Raw genomic sequence first — 25,478 nt, 5'->3', positions numbered from 1 at the left:
TAACCCGCTTCTGAAGTTTCCCTACACAACAAGGTGACGTCGGCACGCTGGCTCTTCTCACATGTAAACCGCGCCGCTTAGTACGAGATGGAGACATGGCTCTGAAAATGAACCAAGCTTCCGTCGATGTCGGCACTCAGCCTACAGAGAAAGCTGATGAAGACGACAGATCTGTGCCCAGATCAGACAGGTATTTATCTGGGGAGTTTGAAACGGTGTCTGACTAAATGAGAAAGCAACGGATGAGACGGGTGGCTACATAGGACATATATATGTCTATGGGTGGCTAGGTAGCGTCGTTAGCTAGCCAAGTAGCTTGCTCGCCAGTACTGTATAGCTAGGCTACCTATGTTGGTAGGTGGCACATTGGCAAAAACCGATTTGAGCAATTAAACCAGCTATATAGTAATCCTTTTAAGTTAGTGATACTAGGATAAGTTCCATAAAAAATTGAATCACTAAATGTCAGTGCGGAACAATGAATCAATTTGACCAGATTGCTTGCTAGCTAGCTTGCTACTACTTGCACAACTTGGATATGTGGCAGCTAGCTAGTCTAATGCCTTGATGATTAAATGCCGATAGACGTGGCATTGATGGTGGGAACGAACCATGTGTTACTCTGACCCTCTTGATAACTGTTACTCAGTTGTTGTTATAATTGACTTTGTCACTCAAGTCAGACGCCTTTTCGACCAAATGATGACAGCCTTACTCATGCGAGTGCTTTCCCCATTGCTGGCCGGGCAGCCGTGTGATTTCCTGGGGAGATGTGCCGAGGTTTGCCGTCTCTCCCTCGCTCACACGGACAGCACTGTAGCTAGCTAGCTACATCACTGTGGAGACATACAAGAGGCGTACAAAAGTATATGGACATCCTCTTTTCTCTCCTCAGAACATGTTTAGTCTATTTAAACTGCTCATGTCGCATAGTGGGACGGGCGTGAGCTAAAAAGGCATTTCTGATGGTGAATATGATCGTCGACATCACTGCGAGACATCAGTGATTAAACCTGTATTAAATCACTTCTACCTGACTGCTCAAGGCCCAGTACCAACTTTGATGACAGTTATTCGTTTCTTGAGGTAATCTGTGTCTGTTTTCTCTGCTCCTCCGTGTCACGCGTTGTGGCAGCGGAAGCGGAGACGATTCCCTGGACAGCCTTCTCAACTGCCCTTTGACATCCTCTCTGTCGCCGCGGAAACGGACGACCAGCCAGAGCAAGACCGAGCCCCCCCTGCTGAGGACCAACAAGAGGACGATCTACACGGCCGGGCGCCCGCCCTGGTACAACGTCACTGGCACCACCTTCAAAGAGGCCTTCGTCATCGGTGACACATTTTCGATCTGTCTCCATGGACTATTTGTCCCCCAAAGCACAAGTTTGATTAACCAAAGGAGGTAGAGGAGGTAGAGGAGAGAGAGGAGAGAGAGGAGAGAGATTTTCTTTAACAGTCACTTTTATCCAAAGAGACATACAAAGAGTGCATGTAGGAAGAACAGCAGGGTGTCAAGGATCAGAGTTGCCAGACATCTCCACAGCTGTAGTATCTAGTGTATATAGCAGTTGTAGTATCTAGTGTATATAGCAGTTGTAGTATCTTGTGTATATAGCAGCTGTAGTTTCTAGTGTATATAGACTGCTCATAAGGAGTTGTGTAGTCAGCATTTTTTAATCTAATCAGTTTGATGTGTTGCATTACCCCTCGCTTTTTCAGTGGGTCGACATGGAGACACTGGATAAAAGGTTCTAAAAACATGTTTCCTGTTGCAGGCTTGTGTGGAGGAAGTGCTTCTGGGAAGACCACCGTAGCCAATAAGATTATAGAAGCCCTCGATGTTCCCTGGGTGGTTCTGCTCTCCATGGACTCCTTCTACAAGGTACAGTAGCTCTGGGTGTGCTGGTTTTACGGCCCGGGTAGCTGTGATGGGACAGTCTTTCCAGGACCAGTACAATAACAGAAACTGTTAATCGTACCTCAAGTAAAGTTCATGAAATGTGTTTTAACACTTCACCTACACTGACTGCCTGCCTTACAATTCACCTACACTGACTCTGCCTGCCTTACAATTCACCTACACTGACTCTGCCTGCCTTACACTTCATATATTCAACTCTGTAGCCTTTTCAGATGGTTGTTTTCACAATATCAATCATATTGGTATGAATTATGAGATATTTAGCAGTAAGTTATCTTCTGCTGAGTTGATCCTTGAGGCAGTGCTGTAATCTGTGTTCCCAAAATACTGGTCATTAATCCTAATTGGAGGTTTAATTGCTTCAATGCCCTTGCAGATAAGTGAACTAATGAAATAATCCCTAGCTGGGTTGGGCCCAGGAGTCAATGTTTTCTGTTAAATAGAGAAACACTGTTTAATTAGTAAACAACTCTACTTTACTCTGCTGTTCTCTCTCTCGTATGTTCATTCTGCTCATCCCCCTCCCTCCCCCTCCTCCCCTGCCAGGTCCTGACCAGAGAGGAGCAGGAGTTGGCCTCGAGGAACGAGTATAACTTTGACCACCCGGAGGCGTTTGACTTTGAGCTGCTGGTGACGGTGTTGAGGAAGCTGAAGAAGGGCAAGAGCGTGAAAGTTCCCGTCTACGACTTCACCTCCCACTGCCGGCGCAAAGACTGGGTGAGCGCCGCGTGTGTGGGGGGGGGCTGGGGACATGACGTGTCACTCGTTAGGAAAGGGTAGAATGGACACACACACACCTCTGTGGGGTAGGAAACTTCACAGCCCTTCTCCTGTGAGGTTAGAGGTCACCTCTCTGTCTACTGGGATCAGGACATACAGGAGGGCAATGGCCAATCTTTTCTCTCTACCACGGTAACTCGTACACACCAAACTACACACACTGCCACAGACACACACACACACACACACACACCAAACTCTGCATCCTGTAGGAATGATGTGTGTGTTCTCTCTCCAGAAAACTGTGTATGGAGCCAATGTTGTCATCTTTGAGGGGATTCTGGCTTTTGCCAACAAAGAGCTTCTGAAGGTGGGTGTGAGACGGGAGTGAGATCCTCAAGACTGGAGCCTTTCACCCAGATCTAGGGAAGTCTGGACTCCATTGAGGCTTAAATTTGCACTTTAATCTAAACGTGTGTCTTCTTTTGGCACGTCTCTCTCCTCAATCTGTGTCTGTTGAGTTAGCGAGGACGGCCCTCGACAAACTGCCTCGGAGGACACGGTTTAATCTGCTGTTTTTAATAAACATGATTCTCACATGAGCATAATATGAACATCCCCTTTATTTAAGGTACCATGATCTAGTTTGATTTAATTTGTAGTTTTATTTATAAATCATTTTTGTTGTGGCTTGCTGGCAGACTTGTTTTTCTATAAAGGGGGTCATTAAGAATGTATTTACCTTTGCTGTAAACATCTCAGTTCTTGGCCCTCAAACAAGTTACACACTGTACATAGGCTATATACCAAGTAGGGCAGGGCGATATATATATAAAAAAAATTATATCTCGATATTGTCAAAATGTTTACGATATTCGATATACATCTCGATAAGTTCTCATTTGCATAAAATAAAATGTTTTATTTTGCCCCGATTAGAAAACAACAAAAATAATTTAGTTATTATTATTATTTCTTTTCGGGACACACAAAAAACGGTCCATAGCACAATACAAAACACAGCAAAAGACAGACAAATACAAGATAATACGCATAAAAAGATATAACTGCTTAATTAATTTAAGCAGTTGGCATAACATGGTACTTGCAACTTGACAAAATGGACCTCACATGGAACAATTTATGCAGAGGTCCTTATGTGACAGGACAAAAAGACAGCAAAAGAGAGTGCCTGTGCGAGTGCAATTTATAGTTTGTGCCCATGCTCTTTGTGTGCATGGGCACAAACGGTGTCTTTGTGTGTTTTAAAACACCAGCAACAATTTTTTATCTCTCAAAATTTTACATTGTCGTCAAAATTATTGCGATATTATCGCTAATATTCGATATATCGCCCAGCCCTAATACCAAGGGTCCAGCAAGCACAAACGCCACACGCACCTTCCCAGAATGGCGCCACACACACCTTCCCAGAATGGCGTTTTGTGATGTAGAGCTGAGGTCTGTGACCTATCAGAGGCTATCATGCATATCACACTCCTCATCCGCCTCCTCCTATAGGCTGACAGCTCTGCTGACCCAGCACCGCTTTGTCTGGTTGGTCGGTTGGTAACGAGTAGATTTACAGCAGGCTGACTGGCTCGTTGGCATTCTTGAGTAATATCTAGTCACACACACACACACTTCTGTTCTCTCTCTCTCCTGTTCCCCCCCCCCCCCCCCCCCCCTTCTCTCTGTCTAACTAGCTCTCCTGAAGCATGTTAGCGCTGCCTCTCCCCTGACTGTGATGAAGGCATGTTGAGCTCGGTACTGGAGCAGTGATGGCAACGGGGTTTTAGTTACCTGTCTGTCTCCTTTACGTTTCCTATTTGTTTTGTCTGCCTGCCTGCCTGCCTGTCTGCCTAACACCCAACTCTCTGAAGCGTATCAGTGACGTGTCCCCTGCGGTCCACAGCTGCTGGACATGAAGGTGTTTGTGGACACAGACTCAGACATCCGTCTGGTAAGGCGTTTGAAGAGGGACATCTCGGAGCGCGGCCGAGACATCAACGGGGTCATCAAGCAGTACAACAAGTTTGTGAAGCCGGCGTTTGAGCAGTACATAGAACCCACAGTACCAGTGGCTGACATTGTGGTGCCCAGAGGTGAGGGGAGAACACTAGGATAGAGAATAAGTGTTGTGTGTGTACTCGTGGTGTGTGTGTACTCATGTGTTGTGTGTTTTTGTAAGGGGGAGAGAACTTTGTAGCGTTGGACCTGATTGTGCAGCATGTCCACAGCCAGCTGGAGAAGGTAAGGGACAACACAGCCACGCCCCCTCCAGCCATGACCACGCCCCCTCCAGACATGACCACACCCCCTCCAGACATGACCACACCCCCTCCAGACATGACCACGCCCCCTCCAGACACAGCCCTTACAAAGGAGATCAGATGGAATGCTTTAGGTCTCAAGACGACCCCCAGGTAGGGTGGCTAGCGACAGGACGGAACCTCCCCCTCCTGATTTTCCGCTGTGTCTTCTACCTTCACTATTTATACGTCGTTGTGGATGAAGGCATCTGCTGAATGAATACAATGTATAAGGGGACATCTCAGTGTTCACAGCCTCAGAGAGACGTCTAGTTGAATACCCATGTGTGCACTCATCCCTGTTATTGAATCAGAGCACAGGCCATACACACACACCACACACCACACACACACACACACCACACACAATATAAGGCTACTGGCCCACGCCTCATCTGAGATAATGGAAAGGAAGAATAGAAGTGCTTCTCATAGCCAGTGGCGTGTGTGTGTGTGTGTGTGATTAATGGGAGCTTGAGGTGCAGCATGAATACCACTTCTTGATGGGTCTGTCTGGACTCCCTTCATTAAAGGGTGTGTGTGTTTGGGGCGGGAGAAGGGGGGGGGGGGGGTGGAAAGAGGCATTGAATGCTTGTCTCATTTCATGGTTTTTATTTCTCTCCTGTGTGTGTGTGTGTGTGTATGTGTGTAATGAAATACTTGCTGTACCCTGAACCCCTTTAACCATCCCAGCGTGAGATCACAGTAAGGTATGACTGCCCACACACCCCCCGCCTCTCCCTCTCTCTCTCCTCTCTATTCTTTGTTCTGCCTCTGGTTTCCCTCCTTTCACCCAGAGCTGAGGCAGCAGGAGCGACGGAAGGAGAGTGTTCAGTCTGTCAATAGCACATCCGTCACACAGACATCACATGTCCCATATATTTGATGATGCGAACACGTTCAACCTGTTTCCACAAGGACAGTATGATCACCTTGTGATTCATACATCCCAGAATAAGTCCTGCGTGTGCAGAGCTACAAGACTGCCCACGCCTCCTTCTGCCTTCACCTCCACATGTTCAGGATGCTGTCCCCGGGGGGGGTGGGGGGGGGTCTGCGGCTCCACCCAGCTCTGCCGCCAGCCGTTGTAAATCAGACACCTTTTATACTGTGTATAAATGATAGTGAGAGACTGCTAGGCTATCACACGCATCACTTTGCTGACTGAGAAATCGTGAGCGACTATCTGCCTGTCCTTGTGTCCAAAGCAAGCACAGTCAGTAATAATTTATCATTTGTTTTGAAGATTATTTACATCCGGAAAACGGATAAAATCTGATCTACACTACTTAGATTTAGCATCTAGTTAGTGTTGGAGGATTGGCATTGAGAGGTAACATTACCTTTTCATTAACCAAGTACCTCACCACACCTTGTGATTCACTGCTTGGTTATCAGATGACCCTAGTGCACACACACACTAGAGCCCGACCGATATATCAGGAGGTCGATATTATCGGCCGTTATTAAGCATTTTCAAAACTATTGGTATCGGCATTTATAATGGCTGATAAATTAATTGCATAAAATTTTTTGTATGTGTTTTTGTTCAAAGGACTTTTAAGTTTCATATCTTAAGTTAGTATTTGTATAAATTGTATTTATCAAAACTTTTATATATTTTGATGTTCCTCTGTTCTGTTGTGACAATAAAACAAACAAGTTTATTTTTAAACTGCATTATCATATTATTTTAGTGAGATGGCTGAGCGGTTAGGGAATGGGGCTATTAATCAGAAGGTTGCCGGTTTGATTCCTGGCTTTGAAAAATGAAGTTGTGTCCTTTGGCAAGGCACTTCACCCTACTTGCCTCGGGGGAATGTCCCTGTACTTACTCTAAGTCGCTCTGGATAAGTGTTTGCTAAAAATGACTAAAATGTAAACTACAAATAACTAATGTTAGGAAATCAGTTTGTTTGGTTACGCGTTTCAGATTTTTATTTATTTATTGTTTAAAATTTAATATCGGATTTTTAAATCACCAAATATTCGTATCGGCATCGACCTTAAAAATCCTTTATCGGTCGGGCTCTAACACACACACACAGATTTGGACTGTTCCCCCTGCAGCACAGAGCCTTGGACGCCCCCTCCTCCTCCCTCCTCCTCCTCCCCCTCAGCTACTCCAGGGATAGGGGCTGTGCTGCTCTCTAATGGCGATCTTCTTCTCTCCTCCCTCTCTTCATTCCTCCTCCCTCTCCTCTTCCTTGGCGTCTGCCTCCTTATGTTGTGCAGAGGAAACAGCGCTGGGACATGTGAGGATACCATCCTGCATCTTCCTACCTAAGTTTAGAATATCAAGAATCCCTCTTTGGTTTTATTCCCAGCGTTATGTTGTTAACCTCACGTGTCTGCTGACAGGCTGTTTTCTTTATCTTTTGATTGTTTATATTTTTGTAACGGATTGCTTGTTTGTAGTGAATCCTTGTTGTTGACTGGCTGCTTCACGTTGTGTTGGTTCAGAACAGCTGCTGTGCTTTGTAGTAAGGCAGTGTGCATATCTTACTCCTCTACTGGCAACAACAGTGTGTTATACCCACGCTAATAACATGTCATAACAGTGTCTTTCATTGTAATAACATGTAATATGACTTCCTGACACACACCAGGTCAGCAGATATTTAGGCCTGCATGCAACATATCCACATTTATAACACGTATAACACATCCACATTAAAATGAATAAAATGATATACTTTCAAATTAATACATTTTAATAGATTGAAATTATCAGAAATGTTAACATTAGTACAATGTACAGATTATAACAAATGTAATTGTATACAAATATAATACAATTATAGATCAAAATGTATACGATTTAATATTTTAAATATAAATGTTATACATTAAAATGTGTATAATTTTCCAGTGATACTGGATTCTAGTGTGATGGGATTCTGGAACATACCAGACGACACCGTGCTGTTGTTGCCAGAATAACCTCCTTCCGCCGTTCTGCTCAGTGTCCTCCACACAGCCACTAATGTCTCATCCCAAGAACACTCAAATATCAATATTTGGGTGTTTTCCTCCGGGTTGGTCAGTCTGGTTCCTGGGGGGCCACAGATGCCCGGCTCTTCCTTTACCTGTAAGGTTATCTTAACTACCATGTGACAACGCAGCCGACAGTAACATGGGACTAATAGTGTTGCTGGAGACTCTAAATTAGAGTTCAGTTCCTTCAGAACACCCCAGGTCTGGTGTGTCTGGTAGCATCTATGTGGAGGCTCATAGCTTCACCCACCCAGTCGTGTTAGATCAGAGAGCGGGGGGACAGGGAACAGGGAACGTAGGATCAGATATAAACACTGTGTTGGACCGAAAGCCCTTCAGTGTGCTCTGTGGCTCCACTTTATCAAACGACACCAAAACCCACAGCTGCAGGCGCAGTCTGTATTGGATGGCTGCAGTACTGCAGTCTGGCAACAGGGGGCAGTATTGTGACTGTGTATGGCAGGTCTGCAGTACGGCAGTCTGTCCACTGGGGGGCAGTAATTTGACTGTGTGTGTATGGCAGGTCGGCCCTGGCCTCGGCCCACCAGGGGCAGCCTCTCCCAGAGACCCTCAGTGTCATGGAGAGCACACCTCAGGTCCGGGGGATGCACACCATCATCAGGTGACGAGCTCTCTGTCTCTCGCTCTCTGTCTCTCGCTCTCTCTCTCTTTGTCTCTCTCTGTCTCTCCGTCTCTATCTGTATATATCTGTGTCTATATGTCTGTCATACCCTAACAATGTGTGAATAACTGCCTCTGACAGGAACAAGGATACGAATCGTGACGAGTTCATCTTTTACTCCAAGAGATTAATGAGACTTCTGATTGAACACGCTCTCTCTTTCTTGCCCCTCAAGGTGGGCTAGCCCTGCACACACACACACACACACACACACCTACACACACATATTTTGTGAAACCCGTCAATCAAACTCGAGCTGGAGCATTCAGAATTTATTTTATAAGATCACCTGCTACAGCTTTACAAAATCTTAGTTAAGTCTGCTCTCTCTCTCCTGCCTGCCCCCTCCAGCCCGTGTCGGTGGAGACCCCCCAGGGTGCCTTCTACGAGGGGAAGAGGCTGAGTGGCCAGAGAGTAAGTCCCACCACTCGCCCTGGCTCGTGAGCTGCTCAGGAAATGTCATTTTAGAAAACAGTTGAACTAATTTAAAAGTGTGTGTGTGTGTGTGTGTGTCTGTGTGTAGATCACAGGTGTGTCCATCCTCAGGGCGGGAGAGACCATGGAGCAGGCTCTCATGGCTGTGTGTAAAGACATACGGCTGGGGAAGATCCTCATACAGACCAACCATGATACTGGAGAACCAGAGGTACACACACGCACGCACACACACACACACACACTGGAGAACCAGAGGTACGCACACACACACACACACACACACACTAGAGAACCAGAGTTACACTCTCACACACACACACACACACACACTGGAGAACCAGAGTTACACTCTCACACACGCACACACACACACACTGGAGAACCAGAGGTACACTCTCACACACACACACACTTGTGAACCAGAGGTACACTCTCACACACACACATCCCTGATGACGTGTGCTTGTCCCCCCAGCTGCACTACCTCCGGCTGCCCCGGGACATCAGTGAGGACTATGTGATCCTGATGGACAGCACTGTGTCCACTGGAGCAGCTGCTCTCATGGCTGTCAGGGTGCTGCTGGTGGGTCCTGGAACACACCAGTCCTTCTGGACACGCACACAGACACACACACAGGCACTGAGAGACCCCCTAACCTCTTGCGAAATGTAAATAGAGGGAAGTTCACATAGTCAACAGTGGACAAGGTCCATGGTGTCTAAACTGGAGGTATGTTCAACTTCGCCCCCTCTCTCTGCCCCCTCTCCCTGCCCCCTCTCCCTGCCCCCTCTCTCTGCCCCCTCTCCCTGCCCCCTTCAGGACCATGATGTCCAGGAGGAGAAGATCTTCCTGCTGTCTCTGCTCATGGCTGAGATGGGTGTCCACTCCGTGGCCTACGCCTTCCCCAGGGTCCGCATCATCACCACGGCCGTCGACAAGAAGGTCAACGACCAGTTCCATATCATCCCTGGCATCGGTGAGGACAGCCTGCCTCCCTCTCCTCTCTCTCTACTCCTCCCCTCTCTGTCTCTCTTTCCCTCTCTACCCCCCTCTCTCCCTCTCTCTTTGTTATTGTGATGAATGATCACTGAGGAAGTGTCTCATCAGCCAATGACACTTTAGCCAATGGAGAGGATGTGTTCCGTCTTGTGAGCCGTTCAGGACAGCCTGTGAGATGAATCAGCAGGGATTCTGACTGGGGTGTTGAGTCATCTATTTCACTGCAGGTCATCTGTTTGTCACTTAGAGAGAAGCAGTAACCATGACAACATGACTGACTGCTCTGCTCTCTCCTCCTCTCCTTCAAGGTAATTTTGGGGACCGCTACTTTGGTACAGACGCACCTTCAGACTGGTACGAGAGTGATGAAGGGATGGACTACTGAAAGATGAAGGGATGGACTACTGAAAGATGAAGGGATGGACTACTGAAGGATGGAGGGATGGACTACTGAAGGATGAAGGGATGGACTACTGAAGGATGGAGGAGAGGAAAGATGGAGGGATGGAAGAAAAAAGGGTGTTTTATTATACAAGCACTTTGCCATGTCTGCTACTGAAACCTTGTCTACCCCCCTCACCCTCCTGCCCTCCCCCTCCTGCCCTCCTGCCCTCCCCTCCCCCCTCTCCTCCCCCCTCACCCTCCTGCCCTCCCCCCTCTCCTCCCCCCTCACCCTCCTGCCCTCCCCCCTCTCCTCCCCCCTCACCCTCCTCCCCCCTCCCCCTCCTCCCCTCCCTCCTCCCCTCCCCCCTCTCCTCCCCCCTCACCCTCCTCCCCTCCCCCCTCTCCACCCTCCTCCCCTCCCCCCCTCACCCTCCTGCCCTCCCCCCTTACCCTCCTGACCTCCCCCCTCCTGCCCTCCCCCCTTTCCTCCCCCCTCCCCATCAGTGACACCTGCAGAGAGAGACAGAGAAAGAGAGAGATGACAAATGTGTGTGGGAGCGTCTGATACTGTTACGCAATTTGTTGCCAGTTTTCCCATGTAACCATGGAGAGACCACGGTGACTAGGTCCTAAACAAGGTAACCATGATAACCAGGTCCTACAGTGTTAAGCACTGTAACCATGGTGACCAGGTCTTACCATGTTAAAACCCAGGGAGATTGAAGGCTGTTCAACACTGAACATGTGGTCTCGCTCCGGTCTGGTGTGACAGCGGGGTTTTAGGTTGGTAGTTTAAGATCGACATAATGAATACTAGACCTTTATCAAATATATAAATAGGATTCCTTATTATCTCACTGCTTTTGACACCATCAGTAGTTTGCCGCTGCATAGCGTCCATCTGTCAGCTCGCGTGTGATCACTGAAAACCACCTAGAGGAGTGTGGAGTATTGAGACGGGCCCACAGAGGACTGTGGAGTATTGAGACGGGCCCACAGAGGACTGTGGAGTATTGAGACGGGCCCACAGAGGACTGTGGAGTATTGAGACGGGCCCACAGAGGACTGTGGAGTATTGAGACGGGCCCACAGAGGACTGTGGAGTATTGAGACGGGCCCACAGAGGACTGTGGAGTATTGAGACGGGCCCACAGAGGACTGTGGAGTATTGAGACGGGCCCACAGAGGTCTGTGGAGTATTGAGATGGGCCCACAGAGGACTGTGGAGTATTGAGACGGGCCCACAGAGGACTGTGGAGTATTGAGATGGGCCCACAGAGTTTCACAGATCCTAGGGTGTCTTAGCTGAGGGGGGAAGACTCGGGCAGTATTTACTAATAAAGGGATATCTTTGCCATCTTTGTGTGGTAAAAGAATGTAGACTTGAATCTGGGCGATGAAAGGAGGCGCCTCCATGTATTAATGACTTTGCTGACATTTCTCTGGATGATATACTTGAATGCTTTTATTTTCCACTGTAAATTATTTCCTTGCCAATGTCTAAAGAGTAGATGTTTATTAAAGTCTTCAAATGTAAATGAAAATGTGACGACCGGTACTTCTATAGAAATAACTTTCAACGTTTACAACATATTGGTTTAGTTTAGACCCGGAAGAAAAACCGCCTTATTGGAATTTCTTTGAGTGCTTGTCGATAAAGTACGGGGCTAACCCTCGGCATCGTCAGACTCTAGAACTGTCTTTTGTTTCTTAGTGGAACTGCACATGATCATTTGGTTACATTGTCTAAAACGGCTCAGTTACATTTAAGATTTGTCTCAAAACTAAAACGTTGTGTCGGTGTGGGTGGGCAAGATGGTATATAAAACAAATCAGCTTATAACCCTTATTCCCAGATGCAACTTTACACACACAATACATAAACATTTCCATGTTACAATTTTATATTGAAACAATAAAATAATATAAACTGAAATGTTTCGTTTTTCTTGAACGCGTTGCCGTATGGCCTTCGTCAGTTTCTTATCAGCGTCCTTCATCACGCTACAAAACTCAGGTAAATAGACTCGGCCTTCAACAACACTCAAGGACTTAAGATGCTTCTGATGGGGAAAGTTAGACGGGGATGTATTTTTGCACCGCCAGCGGGCGACATACTCCACCATACTGCGTGTTTATAGTGGAAGTGACGTGTTGCCCGGTGTTCCTCTGCCTCTCGTTTGGACCGGAGGAAACGGGCATGTAACACTTTTATTCTATTTTATTATTTGTATCGGTGTCAGTACAACCGGGTGAGACCTTTAGACATGTTACTATTCATCTTACGATAGGCTCTTGTTGTTTTACTAAATACGAACTATTTTATTAGAGATACGTACTTGCTGTTGCATAAGTGTAACAACTCCAGTTCAAGAAGTAGAGCCAGAAAACCGTCCTGATGAGTTTGCTTGACAGGACTCTAACACGCCGACCTGGCTTTATATCTCATAGTATAGACATATTTGGTAGTATTTGTTTGAAAACGTGTTTTTAATGTTAATGTTCTAACATTTCGCTAATGCGTAGAGTTGTGGAGTTGGGCACGTGCCTGTTATTAGTTAACAGCATCCTCGAGATGGAGCACGTCTCGCGCAGGGCATTGCATGTTGGGACTTACGTAACGAGTAAAAACCCCACTAAGTATGGCATTTGACCAGAGGTTAAGCATTGTTGCTTTTTTCACAATGATCTAATAAGCTGTGTGTGTTGCAGAGGTAATAATGTCTGTCCTGTGGAGATCCTACCAGGCCTTGATGATCAGGCACCCCTGGTCTGTCCAGATCATCACAGCAGGTACAGACACACACACACACACCTGGTCTGTCCAGATCATCACAGCAGGTACAGACAGACACACACACACACACACACCTGGTCTGTCCAGATCATCACAGCAGGTACAGACACACACACACACCTGGTCTGTCCAACTCCCCCAGATTCCCTCCAACGCTCTCTCGCTCTCTGTGCTGGGCTGAAACCCAGAACAGCGAGGTCAACTCCATCTCAGAGAGTGTTCCCAGTGTTTACCCTTCTGAGGGGGGAGGGGAGGGAGGGAGGAGGGAGGGGAGGGGGGGGGCTCTAAAACAGGGGCCGGCCGGCCGGTATGTAAACATCACCTCATTCTGCTTCCTGTTGACTCAGTGACGGTGTAACTTGTACCGCTAATGTTTCCGTGGGGCCCTGCTAAGGCTGTGATTGGTCAGAGGAGGAAGGCAGGGCAAGGCAGGACATCCAATCAAATCTTCATGTATGTATTTGTAGTTGTCAGTGAAGATATTACATTTATGTATCATTACATAGTTTGAATTTGACTCCAGATCAAGAGGTCCCACAAGATGGCAGTAAAGAACAGTTCTACAGGGCTGGGGTTACAGGTCACTTGACCCATCAGTGTCTGGGGTCACAGGTCACCTGACCCATCAGTGTCTGGGGTCACAGGTCACCTGACCCATCAGTGTCTGGGTTCACAGGTCACCTGACCCATCAGTGTCTGGGGTCACAGGTCACCTGACCCATCAGTGTCTGGGTTCACAGGTCATCTGACCCATCAGTGTCTGGGGTCACAGGTCACCTGACCCATCAGTGTCTGGGTTCACAGGTCACCTGACCCATCAGTGTCTGGGGTCACAGGTCACCTGACCCATCAGTGTCTGGGTTCACAGGTCACCTGACCCATCAGTGTCTGGGGTCACAGGTCACCTGACCCATCAGTGTCTGGGGTCACAGGTCACCTGACCCACTGGAGAGCTGAACAGTGACATGCTGTCTAGTGTTGGTGCTGTTTAAACCCTCTTATCTTATAACTTATCTTATCTTATAACTTTGCTACTTCACCCTGACTCACCTTGCACCCTGCATCACTTGTGTCTTCCTCCATCACACACACACACTCCCCCCCCCTCCCCCTCCATCACACACACACTCCCCCCCCCCCCCCCCTCCATCACACACACACTCCCCCCCCCTCCTCCTCCATCACGCACACACTCCCCCCCCCTCCTCCTCCATCACACACACACTCCCCCCCCCTCCTCCTCCATCACACACACACTCCCCCCCTCCTCCTCCATCACACACACACTCCCCCCCTCCTCCTCCATCACACACACACTCCCCCCCCCTCCTCCTCCATCACACACACACTCCCCCCCTCCTCCTCCATCACACACACACTCCCCCCCTCCTCCTCCATCACACACACACTCCCCCCCTCCTCCTCCATCACACACACACTCCCCCCCTCCTCCTCCATCACACACACACTCTTCCCCCCCCCTCCTCCTCCATCACACACTCCCCCCCCTCCTCCTCCATCACACACACACTCCCCCCCTCCTCCTCCATCACACACACACTCCCCCCCTCCTCCTCCATCACACACACACTCCCCCCCTCCTCCTCCATCACACACACACTCCCCCCCTCCTCCTCCATCACACACACACTCCCCCCCTCCTCCTCCATCACACACACACTCCCCCCCCCCCTCCTCCTCCATCACACACACACTCCCCCCCCCCCTCCTCCTCCATCACACACACACTCCCCCCCTCCTCCCCCTCCCCCTCACTCTGGGGGGGCTCCTCCTAGCTGACAAGTGTGTGTGTGTGTGTGTGACCGGAAATGATTCACTTAGAGAATGTCAACAGCATGTCGTGTTTCAGTGTTGCGTTACCGCGGTGACAAAGCCTGGTAAGATGCCAGGCCCAATGTGGTTCCTGTGAAGGCTGGATGCTATTATGGGATAGTTTACCTTACCCCCCCTATACACACGCTCCCCCCCTGCTACACACACACACACAGGAACTGTCTCTGTAGCATGTCTCACATCAGGCGACACCCTGGCTTGTTGTGAAGGGACAATTGGTTCCTTGAGGATAGGCTCCGCCCAATAACTTAGTCACAGCCATGCCGATTGGCCCATGAGCACTAACGTCATTTTGTTTAGAAGTCTGTTTACTGCTGTAGTCTTGTTTGTTGCAAATGGACGTGTGTGTGATAATCCAGTTAGTTATTTCTGCTGCGGACATTCTGGAAAGCTTCCATCAATGTTCTGGAAGGCTTTCTATCAAGATTCTGCAGTGTTTCTGAAGGGAGGGATGAGGGAGGGGGGGAGCGAGGGATGACTGAAGGAAGAGTCCAGTGTCAGTACGCATCTCAAAGTCACAGTGTAGTGAAGTCAGGACCAGGTTAGGCTGTCATCATCATCAGCTAAACGCTCTGGATCCATTTCTCCTCCATCTCTCCTCTCTCCCTCCTCCATCTCTCCTCCTCTCTCTCTCTTTATTTCTCCCTCCCCTTTGGACCAGCCAGGACAGCAGGGGGACAGCTGCCAACTTCTCCCCAGACCGCAGCACTTAGCCTGGGCTGCGTCCAGCCCGCCTCCAGCCTCCCCTGCCTCTCCCTGGCTCTCCGGCCTCCAAGGGCAGAGTCCTGGCTGCCTTGCTCTGAACCAAACACTTAGGTTTAGTTTTTTCTCATTAAGCAGGTGAATTTATCCAAAACAAGGAACATCTGGATTTGAACTTGCAACCTATTAATCTGTTGTCAGATGCTCTAACCACTGTGCTCTATTTCCTGGGTTTATGAGTAGGTGATAGAAGGTCGTTTGGGCGGAGCCCTGGTCTTATGTGGGGTTGTTAAGGTTTTGTAAAGGTTACCTGGAGTGGGGGGGCTGTTTGCCAGACAGGTTGAAAGACAATTTCTCTGAATGAACATTTACAGTTTTAACAGTGTGTGTGTGTGTGTGATATTTACAGTGCTGAAAGTGTGTGTTGAGGACAGTCTCTCACCAGATCTGGGGCCACACTTCAGGCTCTGAGAACTTGAAAGCTGTAAACACTGACATGAACTTAAGCCAGGAAATATGATTATTCTTCTCATGTGCAATTGTCTTCTGTTGTGTCTAAGTGCATGCTCTTTATGTGTGTGTGTGTGTGTGTGTGTGCGCGTGTGTGTGTGTGTGTGCCGGTAGGAGACAGAGGGAGAATGAAAGCACATCAGATGTCTCTCTTCCAGCAGTCTTGAGTTCTGGTGACATTTCTAGACAGGAGCTGCAGTGTGTCATTAAGATGCTCCTTCTAAAGAGGTGCTTCTCTGGCTGGAGAAGACCTGCATGACCTCAGGAAGTCCTTACACACACACACACACACACACACGGAGGGAGAGGAAGGAAGGAGAGGCAGAGGAAGGGGCTCTCTGAGCTAGTTTGAGGCAGAGCAGATCGATGACCAGCACAGGGAAGGAGACTGACATTTACTTCAGAGGAGGAACAGCTCTGTCAACATGATGGACACACACACATGTGCACGCACACACACACACACACACACACTTGGCCTCCATTGAAGTTCAGATCGCAGTTGCTTTATAACGGTCTGCATAGCATTTCACCTGTTCATCTCCTCCTGATAGTCACCTTAGGTCCTCAAGACCTTGAGTGGACATGTAACCGTGTGGGAACATTCTCCTCCTCCCCCTCTCCTCTAGGCTCTCTGGTTGGGGCTGGTGATGTCATCTCCCAGCAGGTGATTGAGAGGCGAGGATTGGCCAATCACAACGTGGCCCGGACTGCGAGGATGATGAGCATAGGTTTCTTCTTTGTGGTGAGTCTTCCTCCCTCGTCCCCCCATCCCTCCTTCCTCCTCCCCTCCTCCCTCCTTTCCTTCTCCCTCCTCACTGTGGGTGTTAGACTTTTGGCTCTATCCCAGATCACCCAGTGTGACGAGAGAGAGGGAGAGGGGGAGGGGGATCTATGTGTCCTCTACTGTACACCCCGGATGAACACTCCTGTATTCTAGTGGGCTGTGTTCCGTCACAGTTGCGTAGGCAAAGTTTATTTATACTTGTAATCTCCTTAACTTCATACAGCTCTATTGTCTGTGATGTTGCTGTAGCGGGGTGTAATACCATGAGCAACCAGAGAGGGCAGCATTCCTGACCACATTTATATTTACATCTTTACACACTTTATCATCTGGGATTCATTCACATGCAGTCTGAAAAATGTGTGTGTGTCCAGGGCCCTGTCATTGGAGGGTGGTACAAGGTTCTAGACCGGCTCGTCACTGGGACAACCAAGACTGCTGCCCTGCAGAAGATGCTGGTGGACCAGGTGGGGGGGGGGTTGGGTGTTAAAGTGTGTGTGTAACAGAATGTGTGTGTTAGCACTGGCCGCGAATGTGTGTGTGTGGTAATCCTGTCTGAAACAGGAAGCTAACGTGATGTTGGGGCATCTGAATAGCCTGAGGACAATACTGCCGCCCGCCCGCCCCTCCCACCTCCCCCCCCCACCCCCCCACCCCCCTCTACAGGGGGGATAAAGCCAGCAGCAGGACAGCAAGCTCTTTCACAGAGATTTTCAGTTTTCTATTTTTGAACACTATTTTCTCCTTACAGGGATTCCAGGGCTTATAATAGAGACCCAGTTTAATGTTGTCCACCCCCCTACAGACTGCATCCACACACACTGTCCTCTTGGCTGACTGGGGGTGTATGTGTGTGTAGGACTGTGTGTGTGTGTGTGTGTGTGTGTAGGTAGGACTGTGTGTGTGTGTGGGCGGGGGCGGCTGTGATGATGGTGTGTTTTGTCTAAACTGTAAACTGGCTTCATTAGCAGCGCTGACTGGAGCCTGACCACTGAGTTCCACTGGAGCCTGATCACTCTGAGCTCCACTGGAAACTCCTGTTTCTTCCTGGTGTGTTAAATCTGTCTGTGCGTGTGTGTGCGTGTGTGTGCGTGCAGGTATGTTTTGCTCCCTGCTTCCTGGCATCGTTCCTGGGGATCTCAGGGACTCTGAACGGGCTGAGCCTGGAGGACAACATCCACAAGCTGGAGAGGGTGAGTATAGTACAGGAATAACCTGGGGCTACAACAGTATAGAACAGGACTAACCTGGGGCTAAACAGTATAGTACAGGAATAACCTGGGGCTACAACAGTATAGAACAGGACTAACCTGGGGCTAAACAGTATAGTACAGGACTAACCTGGGGCTACAACAGTACAGTACAGGACTAACCTGAGGCTACAACAGTATAGTACAGGACTAACCTGGGGCTACAACAGTATAGTACAGGACTAACTAATTTAATAAAGTGTGGAGGTGGAGATGTAGGGAAGGTGGGGATGGAGGGAAGGTGGAGATGGAGGGAAGGTGGAGATGGAGGGAAGGTGGAGATGAAGGGAAGGTGGAGATGGAGAGCTGAAATAACGGCCAGTGACTCATATAGAAAGGGGTGTGGCTCATTCACCCCTCTGCTCCTTCTCTCCTTCATTCTCTCACTCTCTCGTCCCATAATTTATGTCAGGAAGGCGATCAAGTTCAGATGAGGCTGAATGGCCAATCACCTAAATGTCAGAAAAGACAGAAAACAAATGTTCTCATTAAGCCACTATTAGGCCACTGCTGGTGTGGGGTGAGAGGTGAAAGGCAGCACTGGGATTAGACGACAATGTTGTTGAACCTTGTTCATATCAGGGGGAACCTTGTTTAGGTCAGATGGAACCTTTTTCACATTTCACATTTTATACGTTTGGCTGACACTGTTATCCAAAGTGACGTACGAATAGAGCATATAGAAAGCTTGAGTCCAGGTGGAACCTAGTTTAGGTCAGGTGGAACCTAGTTTAGGTGCTGGTGGTTCAGCTGCAGGGTAGAACTTGGCGTTCAGAGGACCGGTGTCTCCGCAGTTTTAATAAGTAATTATTCAAGCATGAAAAATGACCAAAAATGTATCTTTCAAAACAGGGAGGAAGGGAGGGGGAGGGGTGGCGTGAGCCCCTGAGTTGCGCCACATGGAACTTGTAATCAGACCCGGTCACGCCCCAGAAAACAAACAAAAGATTGGAAAAGACGTTGTTTCAGGAACATTGTGTTTTACACTCCGTCTGGTGACCTTTAAGGTGACGGGAGGAAGGATGGTTAACAGCTGTGGGCTTGTTCAGGCCCAGCAGGAGATGGGGTTTATATGGTCTGGAGAGGTGAGGGGTGGGGGGGCGGGGGGGCACTCCTTGACCCGTGGTTGTTAACGTGTCATCGTCACCTCGTCAGGGGACAGCTACATGTGACATGTTTCAGACCAGGGGGCTGGTGTCTACACATGGACAGGAACCGGTCAGGGGTGAAACCTTACACATAATACAAACCTTGGAACAGCTGGACTGTTATTCTGACAGGAGAGATGTGAGGGATGTATGTATGGTTTATGTAGAAGTGTGTTAGAGACACAATGTTTCTGGTTGTATGTATCTTCTGATTGAGAAATGAGCTAGTCATGCAGATCTAGAGGTCTCAGGTTCGAATCCCCCGTACCTAAGTTTAGATGGAAACGTGCCAAATTAACACATTATTCATGTCATATTTGTACTTCTTTCTCATGTTCAACAGGATTACACCGATGCCTTGATCTCCAACTATTATGTAAGTTAGTGCCTATAAACTGTCCATTTATTACAATTATCATATTTCTTAGTATTATACATGGCGTGCGTGTATGATGTGCGTGTTGTGTTTTCAGCTGTGGCCTCCCGTCCAGATCGCCAACTTCTACTTCATTCCACTGCAGCACAGGTCAGCCTGCACGCCCCCCTCTCTCCTGCACGCCCCCCTCTCTCCTGCACGCCCCCCCTCTCTCCCCCGTGCCCCGCTCTCTCCCCCACGCCCCCCTCTCTCCTGCACGCCCCCCTCTCTCCTGCACGCCCCCCTCTCTCCCCCACGCCCCGCTCTCTCCCCCGCGCCCCGCTCTCTCCCCCACGCCCCGCTCTCTCCCCCACGCCCCGCTCTCTCCCCCACGCCCTGCTTTCTTTGAACCTGCAAACTCTTGATCTGCTCTAACCACTGATCTGTACTTGATGAGTAAACCACTCTGCTGTTGTGTGGCGCTGAGGAGTCGACTCCTCTTCTGGAAGACCGGTGACGTACTGTTCTCCTGTTCACAGACTGGTGACGTACTGTTCTCCTGTTTACAGACTGGCTGTCGTTCAGATTGTAGCCGTGGGCTGGAACTCCTACCTGTCCTGGAAAGCCAATAAGATCTGACGGATCACCACAGGCCCCGCCCTACCACAGGCCCCGCCCTACCTCTCCCTCAAGGGACGGTTGAGGAGAAGTGTACCATTCACTTGTCCTGAAATATGTGAAGTTAGTAATGAAACATTCAAACTCAAACTTTGAGCAGTTTGAATAAATTGTTAATTTAGTCTATCATCAGTCTATCATCAGATGTGTTGCTAAAAAATCACATTCTGGATGTTTGAGAGCTGTTTACTCAAATAAGTTAATAGTCCTACCAACAACGTTGTCTTAAATGTAGGCTACTGTATATAACAGTAGGCTAAATGTTTTTATACATAGTCAATTGCATAAATAATGTACTAGAAACTAGTGCTTTGAAATGTACAAATCCTTTTCAATAATAAAGTTGTAATTTATCGTCAATGTTGACTTGGATGCTACTTAACACGGTCGCGAGGACTCCTATGTGTAGCATATCAGGCTAAATGGACGGGGCCTGTCGAAGATATTTCATTAACTGTCACGCACGCACACAACCTGCAACCAATTTATTCAAGTCTTTATCCGGAGGACCATAAGAGCTCGATTAATGCATCACTTCATCAAATGATTTTTCATAGCGTTTTCCATCCCCGCTCGCACTAGCCAGTTCAGCACCACGGACAGTTCCCTGCTCTGCGCCGCGCGCTTCTCCTGTTGCGTGCCTCTGCTCATCATCTCCACGATGTGAAACCGTGCATGAAATCATCACGACGCCAAAACACAGCGCCTGTACGAGCTAATACAGTCTGGATCAATTACACCAACACTCCTCAACATAACTACAAGTTCCAGGATTTGGGGTATAAATTAGATGCATTATGTTTGGGACATTCCTAGGCTACCAATAGTTGTCAACCGTAGTGAAGTAAGATAGTTTACAATTTACCTCGCGGACTCAATTAGGGTAATTTGCCCGGTCGTCGGTAAACTGGCGGCGGCGGGGGGGGGGGGGGGGGGGGGGGGGACATGTCCTCTGTCCAGCAGACGACAGCCGCTCAAACTCGTTTCCCTTCAGTTCCAACAGAGACGCCTAATTTACAGGCAGTTTATGCTCTCGCGCTGACGTCAGTGGAGCTTTCCTGGATGTATATAACCGTCCCGACAGAGGCGTTCCACTCCAGTCGTCACTGAACGGGACTTTCCGGACCGGGGCATTTCTGACACTACCGGAGACAAAACTTTTTTTTTTTGCATCAGGAGACAAAAGAGTGGGTAGTTGATGCTTCAGTTTGTTTGAAATGTTGCAAACGGTTCAGATAATCCTGGGACTAGAAAGATGCAGGCTGCATGTATTTGCTTTGTCATCTTAATGCTTTGCCTGATGTTGACCTTTCAATATTATGATGTTTATTTATGCTTATATATTTTCGTGTTCTTTTACCAATATGTAACCTCTTCTTTTTTTTTTTTTTACACCGCTCAAAAAATTCTTAACATCTGTCGAGGCCCTGCTTAGTCTTAAAATCATGTAATTGGGCAAAGACAAAGTTGTTGCCAATATTAGTAGGCCTAACGTTTTTGCTCATCTTAAAGTAGGCAACTTGGTTTGTATTACCTGAACATGGGATTGTTTACTTCGGTCAGTAATATCCAGTCCTTCTCTTCAACAGGACAGCGTATCCCTCCGCCCCAGAATGAAGCCTGTACCCCACGTCCTACTTCTTGCCACTGTCCTCCTAACTTTGCACGTGCCATCCAGCGTCTGCCGACCGCGGGACCGGAGCATGTTCACCGGCCACGACTACAAGAACCAGCTGGATGAGGTGTTGCTGAGCGCGGGCGACAACGCAGTGTCCTACCTCATTGGGGAGAAACTGCTGAGGTCCCTGCAGAGGAACCCGCGGCTGCAGAGAAGTCTCGTGCTCCCACAGTTTCCGTTCGAGAATTCCGTGACGGCGATGGGGTCGAGAGATCTTGATCAGCTGGCGCGCAGCTTGCAGCAGCCGTTGGCTGTCGACCGCGCGCCGGAGGAAGAGGGCAACAGTCTGGACGAGCTCGTGGGGCTGAACAAGAGGAACGACGATCCTCCGATCTCCATCGATCTCACTTTCCACCTGCTGAGAAATATGATCGAGATGGCGAGGATCGAGAACCAAAAAGAGCAAGCAGAGTTGAACCGCATATATCTAGATGAAGTTGGAAAATGACGCGGCAAAGTTCGTTGAGAAGGGAGTAGACTAAAACATGATCTCAGAGTATTCCTAACCCCTGGCACTCTCAGACCCCAGTAGCTCCATAGTTAACACTTAAATGCTTTAAACTGTTTACTTGCCTGTTATTTTACTCATAATTTGGTGCCCTATGTGAATTAATGGATCATCCGCACGGACCCAAAATGTTTTAGAATAAACCGTTTCCAAGACTGTTTTTTTACAGAGGCCCCTCAGAGAGCACTCACGGTGGATATTTTGCCCGCGGAAAATCTGAAGCGCGTGTCTTCTGCTAGGACTGTGGCCTATGTCATGTTTTATCGCCTTTCTATGTCAGGAATTTGAATTAAACTAAAAACGTACTTCGTGTGTTTGTTTTCACCACAGTTGGAAGTTATGTTCAAATGTGTAACAGGAATGCGATATTGCAAGTAGTAGATCACAGTTAACTAATAGCCTCTATAAATGTAATTAGAACTTTTTGAATACAGAAAGCTCAACATTAATATTAACAAAGCCAACATCAAACAAATCACCTGTACTGTACCGCGCATGCTTACAACTTTAGAGAACAAAAACAAACAAAAAATATTCTAATGCCTACTTTGTGTTGTTTACTGTTTGTCGGATCCTCATATTGACTGGATGCATATGGGTTTAGAAGTAAATAAAAGCTTTTTGCCATTTATATTTTGTAATAAAAAGAAAATCCTGACGAACATTTCTATAGACTCGTGGATGTAGTCTCTGAACATGTCTCGTGGATGTAGTCTCTGAACATGTCTCGTGGATGTAGTCTCTGAACATGTCTCGTGGATGTGGTCTGAACATGTCTCGTGGATGTAGTCTCTAGGTTAATAAAGACACGTCTTGCTGAACTTCAGGGTTCAACTCATCTTTTTCACTCTTCCCGTCAGTTTGACCTTAAATTAAAATAAAAACGATATAAAAATGTTTGCTGTATAAATATTTTGTTTACGATTAATTAGTTTACTCTTGATCATTTAAAGCATATGTTGTGCATAAAATCCACATAGAAAATGTAGCATAACGTGGAGAATGTAGTGTTTTGTTTATATTTTCATAACACTGTTGCTTCGGGTGGTATTGTATGGAAGCGTATTGTATGAACTTCTGAACTGGAAGTTCTGCTGATGCACTATTGCTGTCACAGATCTCCCAGACACCAGTCCTGAGAAGAAAGGCGAGCTAAACAGAGCAATAGGCTCGATTAAGTAGAGCCGATGCGTCCACAGAAATGCCATGTAGGTTTATTTATATCAAACTGAGGAAGTAACAGCAGAGTTGTTTATAAAAGCCCAGATCGCCTTTAATTTCTGCCCTCTCCCGCTGAACAGGCTCACAGCAGCCTCTGTCCGGTATGACTCATGCTTGTCTCTGTGAAAGATACTTGTGAAACGGTACGCATCGTAAACTTCGGTTTTGTTCCAGCCTCCCAAACATGAAAAAGGAGTCGGCTGTGACTACAGACCTTTAATTCAGCCATACATAACAGTGTTCATGGTGTACACGGGCGCTGAAACAGCTTGGTGTGGGAGAGAAGGGAGGTGTGGGAGAGATTAAGCAGGAAGCATTTATCTTCTTGTCTCACAATGCATCCACTCACAGGAGCACAGAGCAGAGAAACTACACTGCTGTGGTTGTTCTGAAGAGGATTATGATAATCTCTCTCCCTCCCTCTCACTCTCTCTCTTCTTCCTTTCTCTTGTCTTCACAGGAAGAACCTTGAAAAAAGAGAAATAGTAATATATATTGGGCTCACAGATCTTACCCTGTCTGCATTGTTTCTGTGTGTGGAGGGGCAGTATTCTCAGACACCAGAATATTTCTGTGATGAAACATTTGTTTTGTTTTCACAGTTATGTAAAGTCCAACAGTACAGTGACTGAGATCCCAGCGCCTGAAGATGTGGGCCCACCAGGCCTGCTGAGACAGTGAGAGTAGACCCTGCCTCACACCAGGCCTGCTGAGAGAGTGAGAGGAGGCCCTGCCTCACACCAGGCCTGCTGAGACAGTGAGAGTAGACCCTGCCTCACACCAGGCCTGCTGAGAGAGTGAGAGGAGGCCCTGCCTCACACCAGGCCTGCTGAGACAGTGAGAGTAGACCCTGCCTCACACCAGGCCTGCTGAGACAGTGAGAGTAGACCCTGCCTCACACCAGGCCTGCTGAGACAGTGAGAGTAGACCCTGCCTCACACCAGGCCTGCTGAGAGAGTGAGAGTAGACCCTGCCTCACACCAGGCCTGCTGAGACAGTGAGAGTAGACCCTGCACTCTCACTCAGTCAGCAGAGTCCCTCCTGACCTAATATCTCCCAGGGTCCATGTCTGTCTGTCTGTCTGCTTGTCTGTCTGCGTGTCTGTCTGCTTGTCTATCTGTCTGCGTGTCTGACTTGTTGCTGGAAAAGGCATGCGTCAACATGATGATACATGGACTAGCACAAACACACACTCCCATCCAGATAATGACCCATCTCCAGTCACAGCCAGGATCTTGGTGTGGGTTGTTGACTAACTCTCTACGTCACATCACACACTCCTATCAGAATTACACCCCTGTCAGTCTCACACACACACCCCTCCCTGTCTGAATCAATCAGTGAGTGGACAGGCCTGTGGTACAGCATCCCCCCTCCTACAGCCTCACATCCCAGCACACTGTTCCTACAGCCTCACATCCCAGCACACTCTGAGTCAGTCCCAGCTCAGCTGTTGAAAGGACAACATGTACAGGTGCTGGGGCGGTCTGGGGCAGTACCTAGAGACTAGAGGCTCCTGATGTCTAGCTCCATGGC

General features: G+C 48.2%; 4 protein-coding genes across 8 annotated transcripts in view; 3 read left to right on the top strand and 1 right to left on the bottom strand.

Annotated features, from left to right (window-relative positions):
* The first annotated feature begins 79 nt into the window (after positions 1-79).
* On the top strand, positions 80-10,774 carry si:ch211-243j20.2 (uridine-cytidine kinase-like 1). Of its 4 annotated transcripts, none has more exons than XM_067241217.1 (15): positions 80-190; positions 1,163-1,332; positions 1,776-1,882; positions 2,468-2,638; positions 2,940-3,011; positions 4,557-4,746; positions 4,833-4,894; positions 5,647-5,663; positions 8,474-8,572; positions 8,714-8,807; positions 8,984-9,046; positions 9,156-9,278; positions 9,546-9,653; positions 9,891-10,047; positions 10,379-10,774. In XM_067241217.1, exons 1-15 carry the CDS (start codon positions 96-98, stop codon positions 10,453-10,455), a joined length of 1,605 nt encoding a protein of 534 aa, XP_067097318.1. In that variant the 5' UTR covers positions 80-95; the 3' UTR covers positions 10,456-10,774. The 4 variants fall into 4 exon arrangements, with proteins under 4 accessions (XP_067097318.1, XP_067097319.1, XP_067097317.1 ...); XM_067241218.1 differs by having other exon boundaries at positions 96-190; positions 1,136-1,332; positions 9,891-10,013; XM_067241216.1 differs by having other exon boundaries at positions 96-190; positions 1,136-1,332.
* A 1,852-nt stretch (positions 10,775-12,626) lies between these two features.
* Positions 12,627-20,887, top strand: mpv17 (mitochondrial inner membrane protein MPV17). 2 transcript variants are annotated; one of them, XM_067242065.1, is made up of 8 exons: positions 12,627-12,656; positions 13,167-13,247; positions 16,947-17,062; positions 17,479-17,571; positions 18,202-18,297; positions 19,846-19,878; positions 19,976-20,028; positions 20,367-20,887. In XM_067242065.1, the coding sequence occupies exons 2-8, from the start codon at positions 13,175-13,177 to the stop codon at positions 20,494-20,496; spliced, it is 594 nt and encodes a 197-aa protein (XP_067098166.1). In that variant the 5' UTR covers positions 12,627-12,656; positions 13,167-13,174; the 3' UTR covers positions 20,497-20,887. The 2 variants fall into 2 exon arrangements, with proteins under 2 accessions (XP_067098166.1, XP_067098167.1); XM_067242066.1 differs by having other exon boundaries at positions 12,639-12,706; positions 20,427-20,887.
* Positions 20,888-22,148: 1,261 nt separating this feature from the next.
* uts1 (urotensin 1) lies at positions 22,149-23,374 on the top strand. Its single transcript, XM_067242175.1, has one exon. It carries the CDS (start codon positions 22,149-22,151, stop codon positions 22,659-22,661), a length of 513 nt encoding a protein of 170 aa, XP_067098276.1. The 3' UTR covers positions 22,662-23,374.
* Positions 23,375-25,448: 2,074 nt separating this feature from the next.
* Positions 25,449-25,478, bottom strand: part of trim54 (tripartite motif containing 54) — a 5,760-nt gene continuing 5,730 nt past the window's right edge. Inside the window, exon 8 of the mRNA XM_067241616.1 lies at positions 25,449-25,478. This exon is cut by the window's right edge and continues 56 nt beyond it. Coding sequence (XP_067097717.1) covers positions 25,449-25,478 — 30 coding nt within the window.

This window comes from Osmerus mordax, chromosome 8 (assembly GCF_038355195.1).
Source record: "Osmerus mordax isolate fOsmMor3 chromosome 8, fOsmMor3.pri, whole genome shotgun sequence".
NCBI classification, from domain to species: Eukaryota; Metazoa; Chordata; class Actinopteri; order Osmeriformes; family Osmeridae; genus Osmerus; species Osmerus mordax.
The sequence above is the reverse complement of the archived record's forward strand: the minus strand, read 5'-3'. Positions and strand labels throughout refer to the sequence as shown.